The 20,545-nt window shown below is 42.8% G+C and overlaps 2 protein-coding genes across 4 annotated transcripts in view; one reads left to right on the top strand and one right to left on the bottom strand.

Annotated features, from left to right (window-relative positions):
* Positions 1-1,818: 1,818 nt before the first annotated feature.
* Positions 1,819-6,874, top strand: ankrd9 (ankyrin repeat domain 9). Its single transcript, NM_001102746.2, is given in 2 exon segments — positions 1,819-1,976; positions 3,318-6,874. A coding segment is annotated over 1 exon segment (888 nt). The 5' UTR covers positions 1,819-1,976; positions 3,318-3,423; the 3' UTR covers positions 4,312-6,874.
* Positions 6,875-16,098: 9,224 nt separating this feature from the next.
* Positions 16,099-20,545, bottom strand: part of tecpr2 (tectonin beta-propeller repeat containing 2) — a 47,226-nt gene continuing 42,779 nt past the window's right edge. For all 3 annotated transcript variants that reach the window (XM_002936586.5, XM_012969268.3, XM_004917174.4), the window contains exon 21: positions 16,099-19,702. In XM_002936586.5, coding sequence (XP_002936632.2) covers positions 19,554-19,702 — 149 coding nt within the window. In that variant the 3' untranslated portion in view covers positions 16,099-19,553. The remainder of the gene's footprint in view (positions 19,703-20,545) is intronic.

Raw genomic sequence — 20,545 nt, 5'->3', positions numbered from 1 at the left:
CTGGGGTATTATACATGGAACTGGCACTGTATTTGTCTGCCATGCGTTCTGGGGTATTATACATGGAACTGGCGCTGTATTTGTCTGCCATGCGTTCTGGGGTATTATACATGGAACTGGCGCTGTATTTGTCTGCCATGCGTTCTGGGGTATTATACATGGAACTGGCGCTGTATTTGTCTGCCATGCGTTCTGGGGTATTATACATGGAACTGGCGCTGTATTTGTCTGCCATGCGTTCTGGGGTATTATACATGGAACTGGCGCTGTATTTGTCTGCCATGCGTTCTGGGGTATTATACATGGAACTGGCACTGTATTTGTCTGCCATGCGTTCTGGGGTATTATACATGGAACTGGCACTGTATTTGTCTGCCATGCGTTCTGGGGTATTATACATGGAACTGGCACTGTTTTTGTCTGCCATGCGTTCTGGGGTATTATACAAGGAATTGGCACCATATTTATATATTTGTCTATATCCTAATGTTTAAAGGGTTTTAAAATTATTTGCTTTGAAGCCCAGTTTCTTCTGTGTTGCTGGGTATTAAACAAGAAAATTTTGCTAGTCTGTCACATCCTTTAAAGGCATTAAACATTAAACTGCCAATATATTTATCCTGCAGTGTGTTCAGGTGAGATTATAGATGGCATCAGAACTGCATATATTCTACTATATGTTTAAAGGTTAATACACATGACATTGGCCCTGCATTTATGCAGTATTCTGGGGCATTATGACTCAAAATGACACTATGTTTATTTTATATGGGTGAATTTTCATACAGGTTGACAATGAAACCAACAGTAGGGTACATCTACTAGCCTCCCCAAACAAAAAAATCACCCTCTGCCTATGATCGTGGGCAGTTTCTTTCCCCCCCATTCAAAACCATCTGCCTATGGATGGACCCATTGGACCTATGGATGGACCCATACTCATTATAATACTATTGCCTATTTCTAATCTGCAAGTGAAAATGCTATCTGGTAGCTAAGGTCACCAACCCCTGCAGCCAAAAACAAATTCTAAAGTGTTAGCTGGTTGCCCTAGCAACCACAGAGCAGTTGATGTTCCAACTCTCAGTTGCACAGCAATGAATGTACATATAAAATACACAAAATTCTAACTGCAGGTAACCTTTAAGAACGCTGCCTTTTGTATCATAGAAAACGGAACCAGAAGGTGAATAAGCCCCTTTTGGGGTTTTACTGAATACTGCAGACAATAGCCCCTCTCTGGCCCCAACAGTTATAAGCAAGTAACAGTCCTTTACATATGGCCAGTACAGCGCCAGATAACGTTAGAGTAATCCTTGCATGGGCCCCTGCCCCCTAGCCAAGCGATAACAGATATCTGGAGTAGTTTTCCCCTGAGGGCATGTGACCAGCAGGGAGAGCTGCCCCTACATCCCGACCCCCTGTCGCTCAGGGCAAGAGCCGCTTTCTTGGCCCGCTGCCCGACTGTGACGTCACCAAGCACCGGAGGGCTCGGCCGGCGCTCCAGCCAGTAAGAACTGCGGAATGGGCAGCTAGCCAATGAGCGCACAGCGGACAGTTCCGCGGTCCTGACGACCTTCAAGAGAAGGAAATAAAAATGCCGAAACAAGTGAATGAGTGTTTGCTGCAGCGATGCGCTGAATGCCGGTTGCACTAGGAGGAAGGGCTCCAGGCAGTGCGGGCTGATTTCATTAGTAGGGGGCAGAACGGATCAGCCGAGATAGTTGGGAGAACAAGTGATCGAGCCGAGCGCTGCTGTTATAGATCAGGGGAGACCGCTGATAACTTGAGTGAAAAATAATAGCTGCGCTGCAGTAACAGATTAGGAGTATGTGCAGCGCAAAGGGATATCAGTGAGTAGTAGCTTGCAGCCTTAATCTGTAACTGCAGGCTGGAAACAGGTCGGGTTGCAAGGTACATTTCTTGCGAAAAAGTAGGGCAAAGAGTTGGAAGGACGGAGCTGTTGGCCGGGAGAGGTGAGTAAAGTCGCTCACAATTGCGCTGTATGTTCGGACAAATCAATGAGTAGAAGTGTATAGAGTCCCTACAGGATAATGTATGTGTCTAGCTGCATAATACAGGGGAAATGCTGCAGCGCTGCGCAACGCAGTCATACAGTCACCCACTAGGGGCAATAATATTCACCCCGGTGCGCACACCATGGGGTTCCTGCCAGTCGCTATACTCGCTAACGTCTGGTCAAATTCAGTTTGTTCATTTGGGAATTAGAAAATACTATTGGCGCAGAAAAACTCAAGTATAAAACAATCAGTTCTGACTCCCAAGAAGTTCTGCAGCAGCGCAGAATGCAATGTCCCAATAATCCCGCCCCCTCTGCCAGTTTGGGGACATTACCGCTTTCGCACAGATATGATGGTGGTAGCGCCACGAATCGTGCGTATAGTGGTTTAACAAAAGCCGGGTACCGTGGGCTGGGAGTGGGGTACTGTGGGCTGGGAGTAGGGTACTACTGTGGGCTGGGATGGGGTACTACTGTGGGGTACTGTGGGCTGGGAGTGGGGTACTACTGTGGGCTGGGATGGGGTACTACTGTGGGGTACTGTGGGCTGGGAGTGGGGTACTACTGTGGGCTGGGAGTGGGGTACTACTGTGGGGTACTGTGGGCTGGGAGTGGGGTACTACTGTGGGCTGGGAGTGTGGTACTACTGTGGGCTGGGAGTGTGGTACTACTGTGGGGTACTGTGGGCTGGGATGGGGTACTACTGTGGGGTATTGTGGGCTGGGAGTGGGGTACTACTGTGGGGTACTGTGGGCTGGGAGTGGGGTACTACTGAGGGCTGGGAGTGGGGTACTGTGGGCTGGGAGTGGGGTACTACTGTGGGCTGGGGTACTACTGTGGGCTCGGAGTGGGGTACTGTGGGCTGGGAGTGGGGTACTACTGTGGGCTGGGAGTGGGGTACTACTGTGGGCTGGGAGTGGGGTACTACTGTGGGCTGGGAATGGGGTACTGTGGGCTGGGAGTAGGGTACTACTGTGGGGTACTGTGGTCTCGGAGTGGGGTACTACTATGGGGTACTGTGGGCTGGGAGTGGGGTACTACTGTGGGGTACTGTGGTCTCGGAGTGGGGTACTACTATGGGGTACTGTGGGCTGGGAGTGGGGTACTACTGTGGGCTGGGATGGGGTACTACTGTGGGCTGGGAATGGGGTACTGTGGGCTGGGAGTAGGGTACTACTGTGGGGTACTGTGGGCTGGGAGTGGGGTACTACTGTGGGCTGGGAGTGGGGTACTACTGTGGGCTGGGAGTGGGGTACTACTGGTACTGCTCTGACTGACTTGTCAATTGCCATTTTAGGAGAGGAGCCGGCAGGCTGGAGGCATCCCTGGACAGACTCATGTGCAGCGCTGCTGGATGTTTAGGCTCCGCACAGTGACAGTTCCCACCCCTCCTGGATCCCGACATGCCCGGCGCTGTGGGTTGGTCAGAGCGCAGCAATGCTGATTACCAGTCGCAGAAACAATGCAAGAAAACATCGTTTGCCTTTTACCAGGCAGTGAGGGACCTGTTACCCGTGTGGGTGCTGGAGGACATGCGGATAATGGAGGTGCTGCACTGGGAAGAGGGGGGCAAGGTGAGTAGCTACTCGCCCTCCGAAGCTCTGCTGTACGCCTTGGTGCACGATCACCAGCCCTATGCCCAATACCTGCTCGCCCACTACCCGCAGGAGGCGCTGGCCATGCCCAGTACAAGCTTCAGCTGCTGCCAGTCATCTGCCCCTCACCTCGCCATGGCTATCAGGTACGGGCGGGTTGCAATCCTTCGCAATATCCTGCGCACCCTGGGGGCGGTGTCGCACAGCAGCCTGGCCGGCTACATTAATCGCAGAGGGTGCCATCGCGTAGAAGGCGGAAAGACACCGTTGCACTTGGCGTGCGAACTGCACCAAACGGACTGCTTGATCCTCCTACTGGGACACGGTGCTTGCCCGCATATCACTGACGCAAGCGGGAACACTCCCTTGGACACCCTGCTTCACGTTATCTGGGGAAACCAGCGAGACCTGCGACTCAAGCGACTTTGTCTGGACTCATTGCTGCTCTATCTGCCCGAAGGACTGACCTTTCAACTGAGGGAGCAGCTGCGCGCCGAGCCGACAGCCTGGAAGGAGCTGGTGGGACAGGACTTGTATGGCAGACTGGCTGGCACCTCCCCGCCCCCCCTCTTCGCCCTCTCTATGCACAACTTACTCAGGGCCCTCCCCGCACACAGATTCCCAGAGGCGCTGGAAGAGCTCTCCCTGCCAGACTTCCTAAAGCCTCAGGCCTTGAGAAAACAGCCCTGCAAATGAGCCAGCAGCACCGGGAATGAGCAATGTGTGATCATTAAACACAGTGGGACTTATGTAGAGCAGTAGTACATAACGCTTATGGATATGCAAGCCATTGGGGCCTTCTAGTGTTGCAAGGGGTTGGCCTGCTCTCTATACATGGGGGGATCTGCAAGTGCACAGCTATGTGGTATTTTGTGGCTCGGTTCCTATTTAAGTGCTGCGCTAAGTGTTACTCAGGGATGTCAAGTCTGCGGCCCTTCAGCTGTTGTGTAAATACAGAACCAATAGCAGAAATCTGTCAGGGGTGACTGAGACATGTAGTTCAACAACAGCTGGACAGCAGAAGGTTAGGCTTTTAGTGTAGCTAAAATATCTAAGCACTTCAGGGTAAATATTAGATAAGCATTGAAACATAGTTGCACTGTACCAATGGAAATAAGTCCCTGGCTATGCAAATAGTGGCACAGTTATGTGGAGTATTATTACTATTATTACAATGTAGTTGTACCAACATATTCCTCCGTGCAGTATAATGCATTGGTGGAAACACAAGCAATGCAACAAACAAGCAAATGAGAGGGTCCTACCAGTGAGAGTTTACAATCCAGAGGTGCCATTATGGGTGGTGTTAATACAAATCTGGGTTATGTGCTTGCACAATGGCAACGTGTAGGGGGCTGGTGGGGATCCTGAGTAACCAGCAATCTTCCCAACATTCCCTCTAATATATTTTGGGCTGTGTATGCAAACTGTCTTTTATGCACACTTCTACAAACCAGTGTACCCTAGAGTATGAGCGAGTGTGCCCGACCGTGTACTAAATGCTGTGCTAGCACACAAAATTCTCTAGGCACACATTGTATATGCCAGCTTCAACATCCATGTGTGCCTGGCCTAGAGGAGCCTTTCATCCTCCCAACACCTAGTTACACTGTTGCCCATATTTTCCTGTGTGGCCGGTTCAGCAGCAGCGCTATGTGTTTCCCAGTTCAGTATTACTGCGTTACAGGTTTGGGAAGCAAGGTTATAATGAGTGCATGCTCACTGGCTTTATGCCACTCATACAGTCACTCATATATCCAACAACATACTTTGGTGCTCAGCTCTCAGCCAATACAAAAAGGCAGAGGTACAAAGAGGGAAATAATATTGATCAAAGTGTATTTTATATCAGAAAATAACAGTAATGTAATTACAGGTGCAATTTTTTTTCAGACCAAGTAACCCATAGCAACCAGTCAAAAGGTAGTATTTGCCAGTCTGCTGTATGACTCTAAACAGCTTATTGCTTGCTATGGATTAATAGAGTTGGAGAACATATTGCACCAGTTACTGCATTATACCAAAAGGCAGCACTGATGGGCTTTCTGGTTCTGTGAGTTTAAATCGATAAAACAGTCTGTGCTTGGCCCAGTGTTAAAGGGGTAGGTGCGGTTTTGGTTTAATGTAGACAGTAATATTCTGAGGCACCTTTCAATGTGTCTTCATTTTGAATTTTCCAAACAATAGCTTTTTGCTCAGTAGCCTGCCAGCTTGGAATATTAACAGCTATCAGGTTGCTAGGGTTTATTTACCTTAGCAACCAAGGAGAGGTGGAAGAATAAAAGGATGAAAAGAATAGGGCTTGTATAGAAAGCTTGAAAGTGGTAGAAGAAGAAGGAAAATAATTTAAGAACTATATAAAATGAACACCAACGGCAAAGTTGCTAAGAATATGCTGTAATTCTATAATATACTAAAACGTAACTAAAAGGTAAACAACCAGTTTAAAGAGAAAGCCTCAGTAAAAATAAGACTACCTGCATGCATTCATTTGAGGCACCTTCCCAGCAAACAGGCCAATTAACATGTTCTTTATTCATAGTGTTAAAAAAGAAGTCTGAGAACAAGTTTCTTTATTTCTAAAAGAATTGCAGATCAGTAGACTTAAACCTCCATTACACTTATTATAAAGCAGATTGTAGTTGTGTCCACCAAACCAGTTCTATTGGGGATATTTATTTAAGGGTGACGTAGAGCTGTCTACAATTCAGCAGAGAAATTTCACAGCTCTCAGTTTACTGTTGTCAGGTTTTAAGGGACATAGATATTAAAGAGCAATCTCTCGCTTGCACACAGTGATAAATGTGCCCTTTTGTCTTCTCCAGGAATCTATTATTCTCAGTAATGATTTCTAATGCATGATTCTCAGCCTGTAACGTTTGCTATAGCAATGTTATCTACAAAGATACTGAGGAAGAAACAAGCTCAAAATAAGAATTGCCGTGTAAAATACTTCATTCATTATGAATGCTCACATATAAGCCAACATACTATGCCTCGGGATCTGCACTGTTCAGAAGAAGGCAGTGGATGTACGACACACACACACACATATATATATATATATATATATATATATATATACTGCAGGGCACTTTATACTGATGTACATATACAATCATGTCTCTGCTACACTGAGATCTCTGCTTACCTCACTTTACTGGTACTGTATTTGTCAAAAATGATGTGTATTTAGTTTCTGTTTCCATTGTAGCACTGATAAATGTAAGTTATGCAAATACAAGACATTTGCAATACATATTCATATCCTAGTATGATTTCTGGGTGTAACTTGGAAAGGTCTCCCTGCTGTTTGCACTAAAAATCACTTTTACCCCAAGCCATTTATAATGGTAGTTTACAAAACAATGAAATTGTATAATCAGCAGCACTTGTGGGTATCTTATATGCTATTTAGAAAGGGAAACTATAGTCTATGAAAGGCAAATTATCTTTATGCTCTCATTTATCCCTTCCTTCTTACTGTACAAACGACTGGAAGATAGGAGAATATTCTGTGTGAGTAAAGGAAGGGAGGATTGGTCCTAGTATAACATATTATTTTCACACATATGCCACATGCACTTCAGATATATGTTATTTTTAGCAAGCGCAGGTAGTAGTAGCAAGGCAGAAAACTAGGAAATGGGGTAAACTGCTCAGCAAATCACACTACTATATTAAAACTACAGGTGGGGAAAAAGATTGACTGTAATTAATTGCATTGCACGCATATTCAATTCACTAAGGCTGATGCCACACGTGGCGTTTTTCCGCTGCGTATTTTCTAATTCTCTCAGCGGCTGAAAAACGCCTGATATCATCATCCATAGAAATAACTTGAAAAGACTCGAAGCAAACCACACAATGCGGAAATACGCTAGAAAACGCCATACCACGGATTTTTCAAGCGTTGGCCGAAATACGCCAGTATTTGCAAAGCAAGCTATTCCTATATATACGCAAAGGCAGCTGCCAGACCTAGCGGAAATACGCGGGCGTTTTTTGCTATTTCGCACTATTAGCACCATGGAAACGGGATTTGCTTACGTCACCAGTACTAGGCTGAAAAACGCCATAGTCAGGGGCTGTGTGGCTTGTGCGGCGTTTTTAGGCTGAGAAAAAAAGCAGCGTAAAAACGCCACGTGTGGCATCAGCCTAACGCTGTTATAGTCACTGGGGCAAACACTGAAGACTGTGTTTTTTGGCTGCAGCCAAATCGCAATGGGAGAGAATGAGAAATCAGTAGAGATGGGAAGGAAGAGAGAGAAAGTTAGAATGAATGTGGGGGGGAAATAAAAGTATTTGGTGGATCAGAGGAAACAATAGAAGGGAGGATACTTGGGTTGTGAAGGGTGTGAAGTTCTCAAGTGCCAGACAGGTATGTTTCTTCTACACCTGCCTTCAGTGTGTCTGGTCTTTCTGTTTTAAACAATACTTCTAGTTATTCACTGAACCTGGAAACTGCACGTTACTTAAGCACCCTACTTACCTGTTTCAGGAAAGATGCAGCCAATTTTGGGTGCTGGTTCATTCTAATCATAAACTCTTTATCTCTAACTTACTGGCGGTTCATTCCAATTGGCTGCATCATGGATAGCTGCACATACCATAGTAATTAATATGTCTGTGACTGAAGATCTCCAGTGATCCCCAAACAGTGGCTCGTGAGCAACATGTTGCTCACCAACCCCTTGGATTTTGCTCTCAGTGCCCCCAAACCAGGTAGTTATTTTTTTAATTCCTGAGTTGGTGGCAAGTTTTGGTTGAATAAAAACTAGGTTTACTGCCAAATACAGAGTCCTATAAGCCGATAGAGGCTATCTAATAGCCAATCTGAGCCCTTATTTGGCACCTCCATGAGCTTTTAGGATGGTTGTGTTTACATAGTTTACATAGTTACATATGGTTCAAAAAAGACCAGAGTCTATCAAGTTCAACCCATCCAAGTAAACACAGCACACACAACCTATACTTACCTATCTATACACTCGCATACATAAACTATATATATACAACCAATAATACTAACTGTAGATATTAGTATCACAATAGCCTTGGATATTCTGCTTGTTGAAGAACTCATCCAGGCCCCTCTAAGGGCTCTGGCACACGGGGAGATTAGTCGCCCGCGGCAAAACTCCCTGTTCGCGGGCGACTAATCTCCCCGAATTGCCTTCCCCTGCCATCCCATCGGCGACAATGTAAGTCGCCGGTGGGATGGCAGACGCGGTGGGGCGATTTCGGAAATCGCCGGAAAAGACTCGCGATTTTGTGAAAATTGCGCCGCCGCATGTGCCATCCCGCTGGCAACTTACATGTTCGCCGGTGGGATGGCGGGTCATGGCAACTCGGGGACATTAGTCGCCTGTGTGCCAGAGCCCTTAAAGGCATTAACAGAATCTGCCATTACCACATCACTAGGAAGGGCATTCCACAACCTCACTGCCCTCACCGTGAAAAACCACCTACGCTGCTTCAAATGTGCGTTGATTGTTTTTATGGGAAAAAAGAACATCCCCCATCTGCCTATAATCCCCTCTAATGTACTTGTACAGAGTAATCATGTCCCCACGCAAGCGCCTCTTTTCCAGAGAAAACAACCCCAACCTCGACAGCCTCACCTCATAGTTTAAATCTTCCATCCCCTTAACCAGTTTAGTTGCACGTCTCTGCACTCTCCCCAAGTCTTTTTACATTTGGCTGTGGCTCACGAGTAAGAAAGGCTGGGGATCCCTGATCTATACAGTCACTATTTAATGGGCCTGCAGTGGGCTGTTCGGGCCTATTTGTACTTAAAATTCCAGGCCCTATTTTGAATCCCAGTACACACCTGCTACAGTCCAGTCCAGACCTGCTACAGATTCATAACCCACACATTGTGTTCAGAGGGGATAATAGGTTCAGGGCGCTACCTATTTTCCCTTTGTTTTCAATGGAATGTCACCCACACCCACTCATGTTTTACTTCTGTTATGGCAATTAAAAAGCCTTGCATGCAATAGCTGTAAGGGCAAGGGCCCAATGTGGAACTGTATATATGTATATTTTTATTTATACAGGTCCTTTTCAAAAAATTAGCATATTGTGATAAAGTTCATTATTTTCTGTAATGTACTGATAAACATTAGACTTTCATATATTTTAGATTCATTACACACAACTGAAGTAGTTCAAGCCTTTTCTTGTTTTAATATTGATGATTGTGGCATACAGCTCATGAAAACCCAAAATTCCTATCTCAAAAAATTAGCATATTTCATCCGCCCAATAAAAAAAAAGTGTTTTTAATACAAAAAATGTCAACCTTCAAATAATTATGTTCAGTTATGCACTCAATACTTGGTCGGGAATCCTTTTGCAGAAATGACTGCTTCAATGTGGCGTGGCATGGAGGCAATCAGCCTGTGGCACTGCTCAGGTGTTATGGAGGTCCAGGATGCTTCAATAGCGGCCTTAAGCTCATCCAGAGTGTTGGGTCTTGTGTCTCTCAACTTTCTCTTCACAATATCCCACAGATTCTCTATGGGGTTCAGGTCAGGAGAGTTGGCAGGCCAATTGAGCACAGTAATACCATGGTCAGTAAACCATTTACCAGTGGTTTTGGCACTGTGAGCAGGTGCCAGGTCGTGCTGAAAAATGAAATCTTCATCTCCATAAAGCTTTTCAGCAGATGGAAGCATGAAGTGCTCCAAAATCTCCTGATGGCTAGCTGCATTGACCCTGCCCTTGATAAAACACAGTGGACCAACACCAGCAGCTGACATGGCACCCCAGACCATCACTGACTGTGGGTACTTGACACTGGACTTCAGGCATTTTGGCATTTCCCTCTCCCCAGTCTTCCTCCAGACTCTGGCACCTTGATTTCCAAATGACATACTTTGGACCACTGAGCAACAGTCCAGTGTTGCTTCTCTGTAGCCCAGGTCAGGCGCTTCTGCCGCTGTTTCTGGTTCAAAAGTGGCTTGACCTGGGGAATGCAGCACCTGTAGCCCATTTCCTGCACACGCCTGTACACGGTGGCTCTGGATGTTTCTACTCCAGACTCAGGTCCCCCAAGGTCAGGAATCGGTCCTTCTCCACAATCTTCCTCAGGGCCCAGTCACCTCTTCTAGTTGTGCAGCGTTTTCTGCCACACTTTTTCCTTCCCACAGACTTCCCACTGAGGTGCCTTGATACAGCACTCTGGGAACAGCCTATTTGTTCAGAAATTTCTTTTTGTGTCTTACCCTCTTGCTTGAGGGTGTCAATGATGGCCTTCTGGACAGCAGTCAGGTCGGCAGTCTTACCCATGATTGCGGTTTTGAGTAATGAACCAGGCTGGGAGTTTTTAAAAGCCTCAGGAATCTTTTTAAGGTTTTTAGAGTTAATTAGTTGATTCAGATGATTAGGTTAATAGCTCGTTTAGAGAACCTTTTCATGATATGCTAATTTTTTGAGATAGGAATTTTGGGTTTTCATGAGCTGTATGCCACAATCATCAATATTAAAACAAGAAAAGGCTTGAACTACTTCAGTTGTGTGTAATGAATCTAAAATATATGAAAGTCTAATGTTTATCAGTACATTACAGAAAATAATGAACTTTATCACAATATGCTAATTTTTTGAAAAGGACCTGTATAGCACTACTTATGTGCACAGCAGAACAGTAAATTAACAAAACAAACAGAGGTCATTACAATAATAAATATGAAGTACAATTACATTAAAGATTAACAGCTAAAGGTGGCCATACACTTTAAGGTACAATCGTTTAGCGAGGTTGCCAAACAAATGCATTTTATCCCAATATTGTCCCAATATCGGGCTGATTTGATCATTTGGCCAAACGATCCAATTACAACAACCAGTATAGAAGCCATGAGGCCAAGGTCCATATCAATGAGCCAATGCGGTCCCTGAAAATCAGTCCTGCCCAATCAACAGATATCAGTTGGATAGAGCTGTTGGGGGCCCATACACAGGCAGATTAAGCTGCCAAATTGGTCTAAAGGGCTGACTGAATTTATATAAACTATACTAGTGTTACTGTAGCAAACAACTTTAACCAGTGCAGTGCAACAGTACATTATATTTCATTTACTTTAAAAAAAACTTCAATTTTTTTTTTACTGTTACTTTTCCTTTAAATTTCAAGGAAAGGGGATCCCTGCCCCATGGAGCTTACAATTGAAGTGCTTCTTAATTATAGGATACCCCTTGTAACAGAAATACAAAGTAGAAAGGGGTTATGTGCACTTGAATCTTTGCAATAATAGGTCGGCTCAGTTATATTACTGTAATGTAAGAACAGGTCACGTATGTATGACAATAGCACACATCACTCTGAGCTAATGTAGAACATTTAACAGAAATGACCAATGTCTCCCATAGAACTAACGATTCACCTCATATTGGTGAACTAATATAACCAGCTCAAGCAGCCATTCAAAATATGAATGAAACGTAAAACATGAGTTTGGGTATAACAACATTGTTTTTAGTGAATTCCTTTCTTTTCCGTCACAAATTTCATGGAACTACCCACCCGTGCCCCACCTACAGAGATAGTGCAGATACTTGCTGCAGAGAGATAAGCTTCATTCAGAAGCTCTACACGCCATTTGGTCATGTGTGTTGTTTACTTCCTATGGAAGTAGTTAGCGTGCTATCTTTTGGAAAACACCCTTTCTTAAACCATTACATTCTGAGTTGTCACAGAAAAACAGCTAAAAGCAACCATGTTTTTCCCTCACACTGGAAAGCACAACCAAATGGGACCTGTTTTTTTAAAGTAGATTATGTTAAAACATATGGCCTTGTTTGTTTTTAAACTTTACTACAGCTTCCCTTCTATTTTTAATTGCCTCTCTATTTTATGTTCTGCTGCATTCGTCCCATTCCCTTTTGCTGTTACCTTGTCCTTTGCGCCTTCTGCTTCTTCAACATGTTTTATGTGCCTTTGTAATTGGGATTGGGATAGTTTATAAACTATTGTTATTATCAATTAGAAGATTAATATTCTGCTTTACAGAGATTATACAAAAGTTCCTGCTCCAGTAGGTCTTACAATCTAACAGTGGCCACACATGTTCAGATTTTAGTCTTCTTCCGACCAACATTCAGATATCGGTTGTACGTTTAGGGCAGTTTAGACTAATCTCCACGCAATGCAATCCCACCGGCAAGAATGTACATTGCTGGTGGGATGGCATACGCATTGCCACGATTTCCGGAAGTCGCCCGAAGTTGAAAACTAACATTCAGACCATTGTACCATTGTACAAAAGTGACTTCCATTGTAGGCCCCCAAGTATATTGTCCAATACACAATACATGCGCAGATTTTATTATTATCCAACCGAAAATTTCTAACCTGGCCGATTGACTAAACGGCCAATCGCCATGGCACGAAATTTACCTGGATGATAATTCCGAGTCCACACGTGGTCCAAGAATCATACAAAACTAGGTTTCTTGTGATTGTATCAGTACATTTATGGCCAGCTTTAGGGGCCTGGCTGGAATCAAACCTGGTATGACATAAATGCAAACCACTAAACTACTGTAAACAGCCCAACTGACTGACATTTATGGTCAATTGTTTAACCCAGTACAGGTATAGGATCCAATATCCGGAAAGGTCATCTTCCATAGACTCCATTATCTGCAAATAATTCAATTTTTTAGAAAATTATTTCCTTTTTCTCTGTAATAACAAAACAGTACCACGTATTTGATCCCAACTAAGATATAAGTAATCCTTAAGGAAGCAAAACAATCTTATTAGGTTTTATTAATGTTTAAATTATTTTTAGTAGACCTAAGGCTAATGTCGGAAAACGGAAAAGCGATTTCCGAAAATACTGCCATCCGCTTCCTACCTGTGCCTGCACCGGAATGAATGAGATACGCTCCGGTGCAGGCATGAACCTCATTCATTCCAGTGCAGGCACAGGTAAGGAGGCGAATGGCGGTATTTTCGACAAGCGCTTTTCCACTTGCCGAAAATATACGCCAGTCGCCTTGTCTGACATTAGCCTAAGGCAGGGAACCCCAACCTTTTAAACGCCGTGAGCCACATTTAAATGGAAAAAGTGTTGGGGAGCAACATAAGCATGAAAAATGTTCCTGGGGGTGCCAATAAGAACTATAATTGGCTACTTAATAGCCCCTATGTGGACTGGCAGCCTACAGAAGGCTCTGTTTGGCATTATACTGGGTTTTTATGCAACCAAAACTTGCCTCCTTACCAGAAATTCAAAAATGAGCACCTGCTTTGAGGCTACGGGGAGCAACATTGTAGGGGTTGGGGAGCAACATGTTGCTCACGAGCCACTGGTTGGGGAACACTGGCCTAAGGTATGGAGATCCAAACTATGGAAAGATCCCTTATCTGGAAAATCCCAGGTCCTGATCATTCTAGATTATGGATCCCATACCTGTACATAGTTAAATAATTTGGGCTGCTAAAAGAAAAGTCCATCATATTCAGCCATTCCAAACAAACCCCAATACACCTCTATGACATGTATAAACAGACCTATGTATACACTCACATATGTAAATTATATATACCAATACCTACATTAACTGTAAATCTTAAGATCTACAGCCCACTTTATCTGATCCAACTTGCAGTACTGCAAGGGAAATCAGATTTTGTAGGACTCTTGCTGTTGCGTGACAAGCTTTTGGTTGCTTAGTTACATGTCCCAGCAGGCTCTTGGTGAAGTCACTATTGTGGTATCTACTATATTTTATAGGGAGAGTCAGGGCTCACCTTCAGCTCTGCAGCTGCTGCAAATGCACACCTGCCATGTTATTCTGACAACCACATTCCTCCAGAGAGTGCTGACGTTTATAGATCACCCTTAGCTCTACAGCTGCCAACTGACTCACATTGATAAAAAAAAAATACTTTGAATCAAAAACCAGTGGTGCAAGTAGGAACTGGAATTGAGGTCCTATTGAAATGTATCTGCAGTAGTGGCTAACATTTCCATATCTATGTTCAATGCTTATTAAATAAATAAACAAACAAACATATCTTTGAGTAGTAACCCATGGCAACCAATTACATTCTTGCTTTTTACTATCCTTCCTGCAGCTGACAGAATAAAGTTAAATATAGATTGGTTGCTATGTGGTACTGCCCAGGAGCAAATTTGCCCTGAGTTAGCTATTGAGTAGGACTCGTGCATCAGTAATGGACAAATTTTCACCTAGGCATTTACTCATAGCAACCAATCATTTATCAGGTCTCTTTCTAGTCAGCTACAGTAGAACAATGAAAGCAAACATGTAACTGGCTGCCATGGTTTACTGCCCTGGTGTAAATATGGGCAGCATTGATAAATGATCCTGTGGTGAGATCCTAGATCTATTTATTTTAAAGGGGAAAAAAAATCTTTCATTCATTAATTTATTAATCCAAATATTGCCTACGGACATACTTCAGATTGTTGTGGTCTTAGAATGGCCGTATGCAGATTTTCAATTCTTATCATGAACAACCTTCTTAAGTGCAGCGTAGGTGAATTCCCTGTAATGTCAGAGAGGGTTCCAGCAGATGGCTCATTACTTTAACCTACATACAAAAATAAGTTGTCACCAATGCTGTTTTTAGATAGCATAGCAGAGAACATTACATCCAACATCCAACGCAATAAGTATCTGGTCATGAGTTTTTGAGGCTGAGCGTATCCTCTCACCCAGTGAAGTCAGTTTCCCTTGGGTATGAAAGGTACTATCCCTACTGGCAGCTGAGCAAGGCAGTTTGCAGTCATTTTTCAATTCCATCCTGCTAAGTGTGGCCGCAGATGCAACGGCCAATGCAACGGCTCGAGCTCAGGCACAATAAGCTCTTTGGAGCATAGGGTTCGATTTTTGGTCCGTGTTTATCTACAGCAGTGATCCCCAACCAGTGGCTCGTGAGCAACATATTGCTCTCCAACCCTTTGGATGTTGCTCCCAGTGGCCTCAAAGCAAGTGCTTATTTTTGAATTCTTGGCTTGGGGGCAAGTTTTGGAGGCATAAAAACCAGGTGTACTGCCAAACAGAGTCTCCTATAGGCTGGCAGTCCACAAAAGGGCTACCAAATAGCCAATAACAGTCCTTATTTGGCACCCCCAGGAACATGTTTCATGGTCATGTTGCTCACCAAGTCTTTTTACACTTAAATGTGGCTCATGGGTAGAAAAGGTTGGGGATCCCTGATCTACAGGCTGAGCACACACCCCATATTGCAGGAGATTACATTTTTAAACAACTGAGATGATTTAGAATTTCATCCCAAAAGTGAAATCAGTTAGTGAATTTATTGTCCTATTTACAGGTCTTCTCCTGTACCCTATTGGGTCACCTGACTACCCAGGATGCATAAGACCTGTAAACAGATCAAATCTTATTTAGGATCAAGTACAAGCTACTGTTTTATTATTACAGAGAAAACACCTTGGATTTTAACAGAACAATACAGATTTCAGTAACACAAGATTCACATAAGTCTTTGTTTATTTAAACAACTATAAAATACTTTTAAAATAAGATTAATTAAGTTGAATGCGTGTCTTAAATAATACATTAGCATATTAGATTCACTAAAACCCTCTATAAAAGGTAGTACACAAACATATCTAGAACAAGTTACAGTATACACTGTACACAATGTTTGTAGGCTTAGTTCCACTATAAGTTTAAAGAAAAACTAAAAGTAGCTTAAAGGGCCACTATACCCTTTTACCTTTAGATTTTTAAAGTGGATGTAAAGGCAAAAAACAACATTGCATGTATTGATTGTAAACCTCAAAAGAAGCATATTTGCTATGCACTTCAATTAGAAATTTGTACCATTTCTTTAAAATAACAGATTATGTGCAGATGACTTTACTAATCGTCTCTTCTCCCTATTAAAGCTGTGTACAGGAATCCATTTCTGGCCAGCCAGACTAGAAAGAAAACTATCAGCGCAGCTCTGCATTCTGAAGGGCAGGGAATCAGAGTTGTCTCAGACTAAGGGGCAGATTTACTAATCCACAAATTCGAATCCCGAATGAGAAAAATTCGGATTGGAAACGAAAATTTCTGAAGATCGCAAATATCTCGAAAATACTTACGAAAAAAATTGTATTAGTCACGATATCGTATTGGCGATCCGAAAGTCACAAAATTTTCGTACCGAACCATTGAAAACAGCAGTACGCAGCGTACGAAAAAGTTGTGCGGATGCCCCGAAAAATTTGGCGAAAATACACTCGGAGCATTCGTGCTTTTGTAAATGTGCCCCTTAGAGTATCCTCAACGATAAATAAGCAAATGAAACAACCCCGCTCTGCTCCCCTGCCCTTCGGGACACAGAGCAATGCAGATAGTTTTCTTTCTTTCAGTGAAGTCAGCTGCACAGAATTGGTTACTTTAAAGAAATGATAAACAGTTCTAAATGAAGTGCACAGCAAGTATGCTTCTTGGGTTTACAATCAGTACAGCAATGTTGTTTTTTGCCTTTACATCTTCTTTATAATAGAAATTGGGGTTTTTATAGATGGTAGCTTTCATAAAAGTTAAAGCAATCCTGTTAAAAGAAGCCAGTGGGTTAGGGGCTTTCTACCAGCATTCCTGGGATGTGACTAGCTGCTAACAGCCATAATGGGTTCATATATGCATATCTGAAGTATCTAAGTTTACTTATTGCCATAACAAAGAAATCAGAACATTTAGTCACCTTACAAATATCCTGAATTAAAGGAGACATATTAAATAAATTAAAAAAAAAACGAATTTAGAAGGCAATTATGAATAATATATGGTGCTGGTTTCACTATGGGCTAAAAATGAATCCTATCTGGCCCCTTTATTGGAGCTTCCTATAGATCTTATCAGCTCTCTGTCGGTGTTTCAAATGAAGGGTGGGCGTGTCCTTGCCAGAAGCACAGTAGGATGGGGATAGCCAATCACAGCAAAGACAGGCTTCAGTTCCCTATCAGGCCAGCCTAGCTGCTGATTGGTCCCTGTCCTACAGTGCAGTATACGGAGAGACCACGGCTCCCCTGCACACCCAGAGAATTCAGCCTGCAGTAAGTGGAACAGATGGGCGGGACTAGTAGGGTTTTGGGGAAATTTCTGATACACAACTTTTTTTTAAGCATAATCCTTCTATATTTAGAGAAGTATAATTCACTGGTACATTCTTAATTTTTATATGATATGCCTCCTTTAAGAAGTGCTCTGTTAAATTAAAGAAATATATATAGTGGCCCTTTATTGTTTCTAGATTATGTCCTACTTGGACCTCTTGGCAGTTTTTCCAGTTGCTAAACTGGGCACCTTAGTATACTGGATTCTTTCATTTCAGGGCAGTAAAATGTACTTTCATATAACAGCTTAGAGAAAGATCCTGCTTTGAGATTTCTGGCTACCAAACACAGCAAATCAATAAATGAGCAAAGTACTAGGGCACAGAGATGAAGGGTCAGTACTGTTAGGTAGAATTAAGGTATGTTGGTGCTTAGAGTCTACATTATGTTGTTTGCCCTTCTCTAACCAGTCTATGGATCAAAGACTCACTTTGGCTCAGTACTGCAGAACCCTGTGTCTGGGCTAGGAGTTTAACCATGTAAATCCCAATAACCGAGGCTTTCAGGACTGTTCACCTTATGAATCAAGATCATATCTGGAAAACTGTTCTTAAATCTGCTTCCAGGATAGCTCCATTTTTACCTTACTTAACCTATTGAATTGTCTCAAACTACAGTTATGATATTGTACTTTGGAATATGGAAAAGCTAAATGTCTATGCAGAAATCAAAGTCCAGGAAAACACAGCAATTTGTTATGCCATCCTAGGGGGCACTAATTACTTAAAATGTAAAGGTTGCATGTGAAAGGTGGCGTAATCCCCATTAAGGAGGGAAAGGAGAGTAACTGATGAAAGCAAGTGCATGCTGATACAAACCCCTAGGAGTCAGAGATCCCATACATGGGCTAAGGATTACACTGCTTTTATCTTCAAAGGGCCACATTGATGGATATGCATAGTACTTTATAGCAGGGTAAAGTCCATGCATGGAGGTGAAACTGTTCCAACTCAGTTACAGTGACAATGTAAATCCAGAATATCTCATAAAAAGATATGGGATTATGCAAGCAAGGAGAGGAAATCTGTTCTCTGTTTCATCTTAAATAAGGCAAATCATAATCATACAACTCATGTGCCTCACCCAAACCAGTAAATTCTGTCACTTCAGCCAAATGCAGAATTGGTTTAGATCTTTTTTCTTTTTAACTTCTAATTTTGGAAGCTGCAGGGAAATGGAGGCAGAAATGGTTTAAGTTTAATAGCAAGAAAATAAAACAATAAAGAGCTTCTAGTAGCAGGTGGGAAGATTCATTCATGAAAATTGAAATACATATGCACTTTAGATACAGAAGGCAGTTTTCATTCACTCTGCCTATGTTCTACTTTCAATACGGTGTTGACAGAGTAAAAGAACAGAAAGTGCAAAAGAAAACTAGCTTTGCAGTACCAACCAGCACTTATATCAAACGTCTTAGGTCCTGTAACGCAGTGCAAATGGCGACTCACGTTTGTGATCCAACACCCGCTTTCCCTGGGAGCAACCTATACTTCTTCTGTGGCTTCTTTTCAAAAGACAAACACAGCTCCAAGCATAATGGTGAAACATCATTACATTGTATAGCTACTGATAAACAACAGCTTGTGGATTGAGTTATTAGATGTGGAGCATGCAGTGTGAAAAATCTGTTGGGTGTGGGATTTGCATTCCATCCATGCACTTGGTGACCTCAACAGCAGTCGTACAAACTGTACTGCCTTGTGTCTAACAGCAAAGTAGAAATATGTTGAATAGAGCAAGGTGCTTTTATAAGTTAAGAAGGACAACACAGGCTTTTAGCAGCATTTCAAATATTACATTGTTACTGGCTGTTTTCTGTCAGATGACTTCCCATTCATCTTCAAAGTCAGAGTTGACTAAGACACTGTCATGTTTTGGAATGTTAGGATAATGGCTGTAGGTCTTTGTTAGACGCTGTAGAAGATACCCTGTGTTCCCCACAGCCCACAGTTCATCCAATGGTGTCACTGCAAGAATAAAGGGTTAGACCATAAGCACTGACTTACATATACACAACAATGTATCACCTTTTCATAACATTACAGATTTTGAAACTACCATTGATATCCTTCTCTATCTTTGCTTAGCGTATGATAACCTTTTTGTTTCATAACCAGCAACTACACCTGGGCCCAAATAATTAGATATTTCATCACTGAAGAAAAACAACTCCAGCACTGGGGACACCAAGGTTGCACAGCCTATCAAGGCTTAGTTACTCCCCTGCTTTTGTGACTTGATTCTTTGTCATAAATGTGGCTATAATAGAAGTCATAAATTGGAAGGGCTTCTGTGTTGTGAAAGAGGAGTTGCAAAACCAACAGTCTAAATACCAGCAACATCATCCCCTCTGCAAATACAGCAGGTATCTTGAATGACAAGCTGCAGTAAGATACCCAAAGGCTTTATTAAAACACAGACAAGGAAATGTCTACAACTGTAACATATGATGCACAGTATAGGCTGGCAGGGAACCAAGAGTAGCTTTGCTCAGCACTGCATTTCTTGAAAAAGTGGTGACCTTTAAAAATGTGAGAAGAAAACTGAGAAACAGGGGTCATTTATGAGGAGCACAGAGTGTTCTTTTAAGGGGAATAAAACCTTGTATGCCCTGCAATATGGACAGAGAACTCATACATGGTATTTACTGGAGTGTAACAATGCTTGCATGGTGGTTATTGGAATTAGGTAGAGAACGTGTGAATGATGATTACTAGAATGTAGAAAAAACTAGTATGGACTTTACTGGAATTTACTGGGTTTTTTGTGCACAATTAATTCTTTACACAAACGTTTCTTCAAATATTGGT

This window comes from Xenopus tropicalis, chromosome 8 (genome assembly GCF_000004195.4).
Source record: "Xenopus tropicalis strain Nigerian chromosome 8, UCB_Xtro_10.0, whole genome shotgun sequence".
Classification (NCBI taxonomy): domain Eukaryota; kingdom Metazoa; phylum Chordata; class Amphibia; order Anura; family Pipidae; genus Xenopus; species Xenopus tropicalis.
Note: the sequence above shows the minus strand (reverse complement) of the source record. Positions and strands in the feature narration are given on the sequence as shown.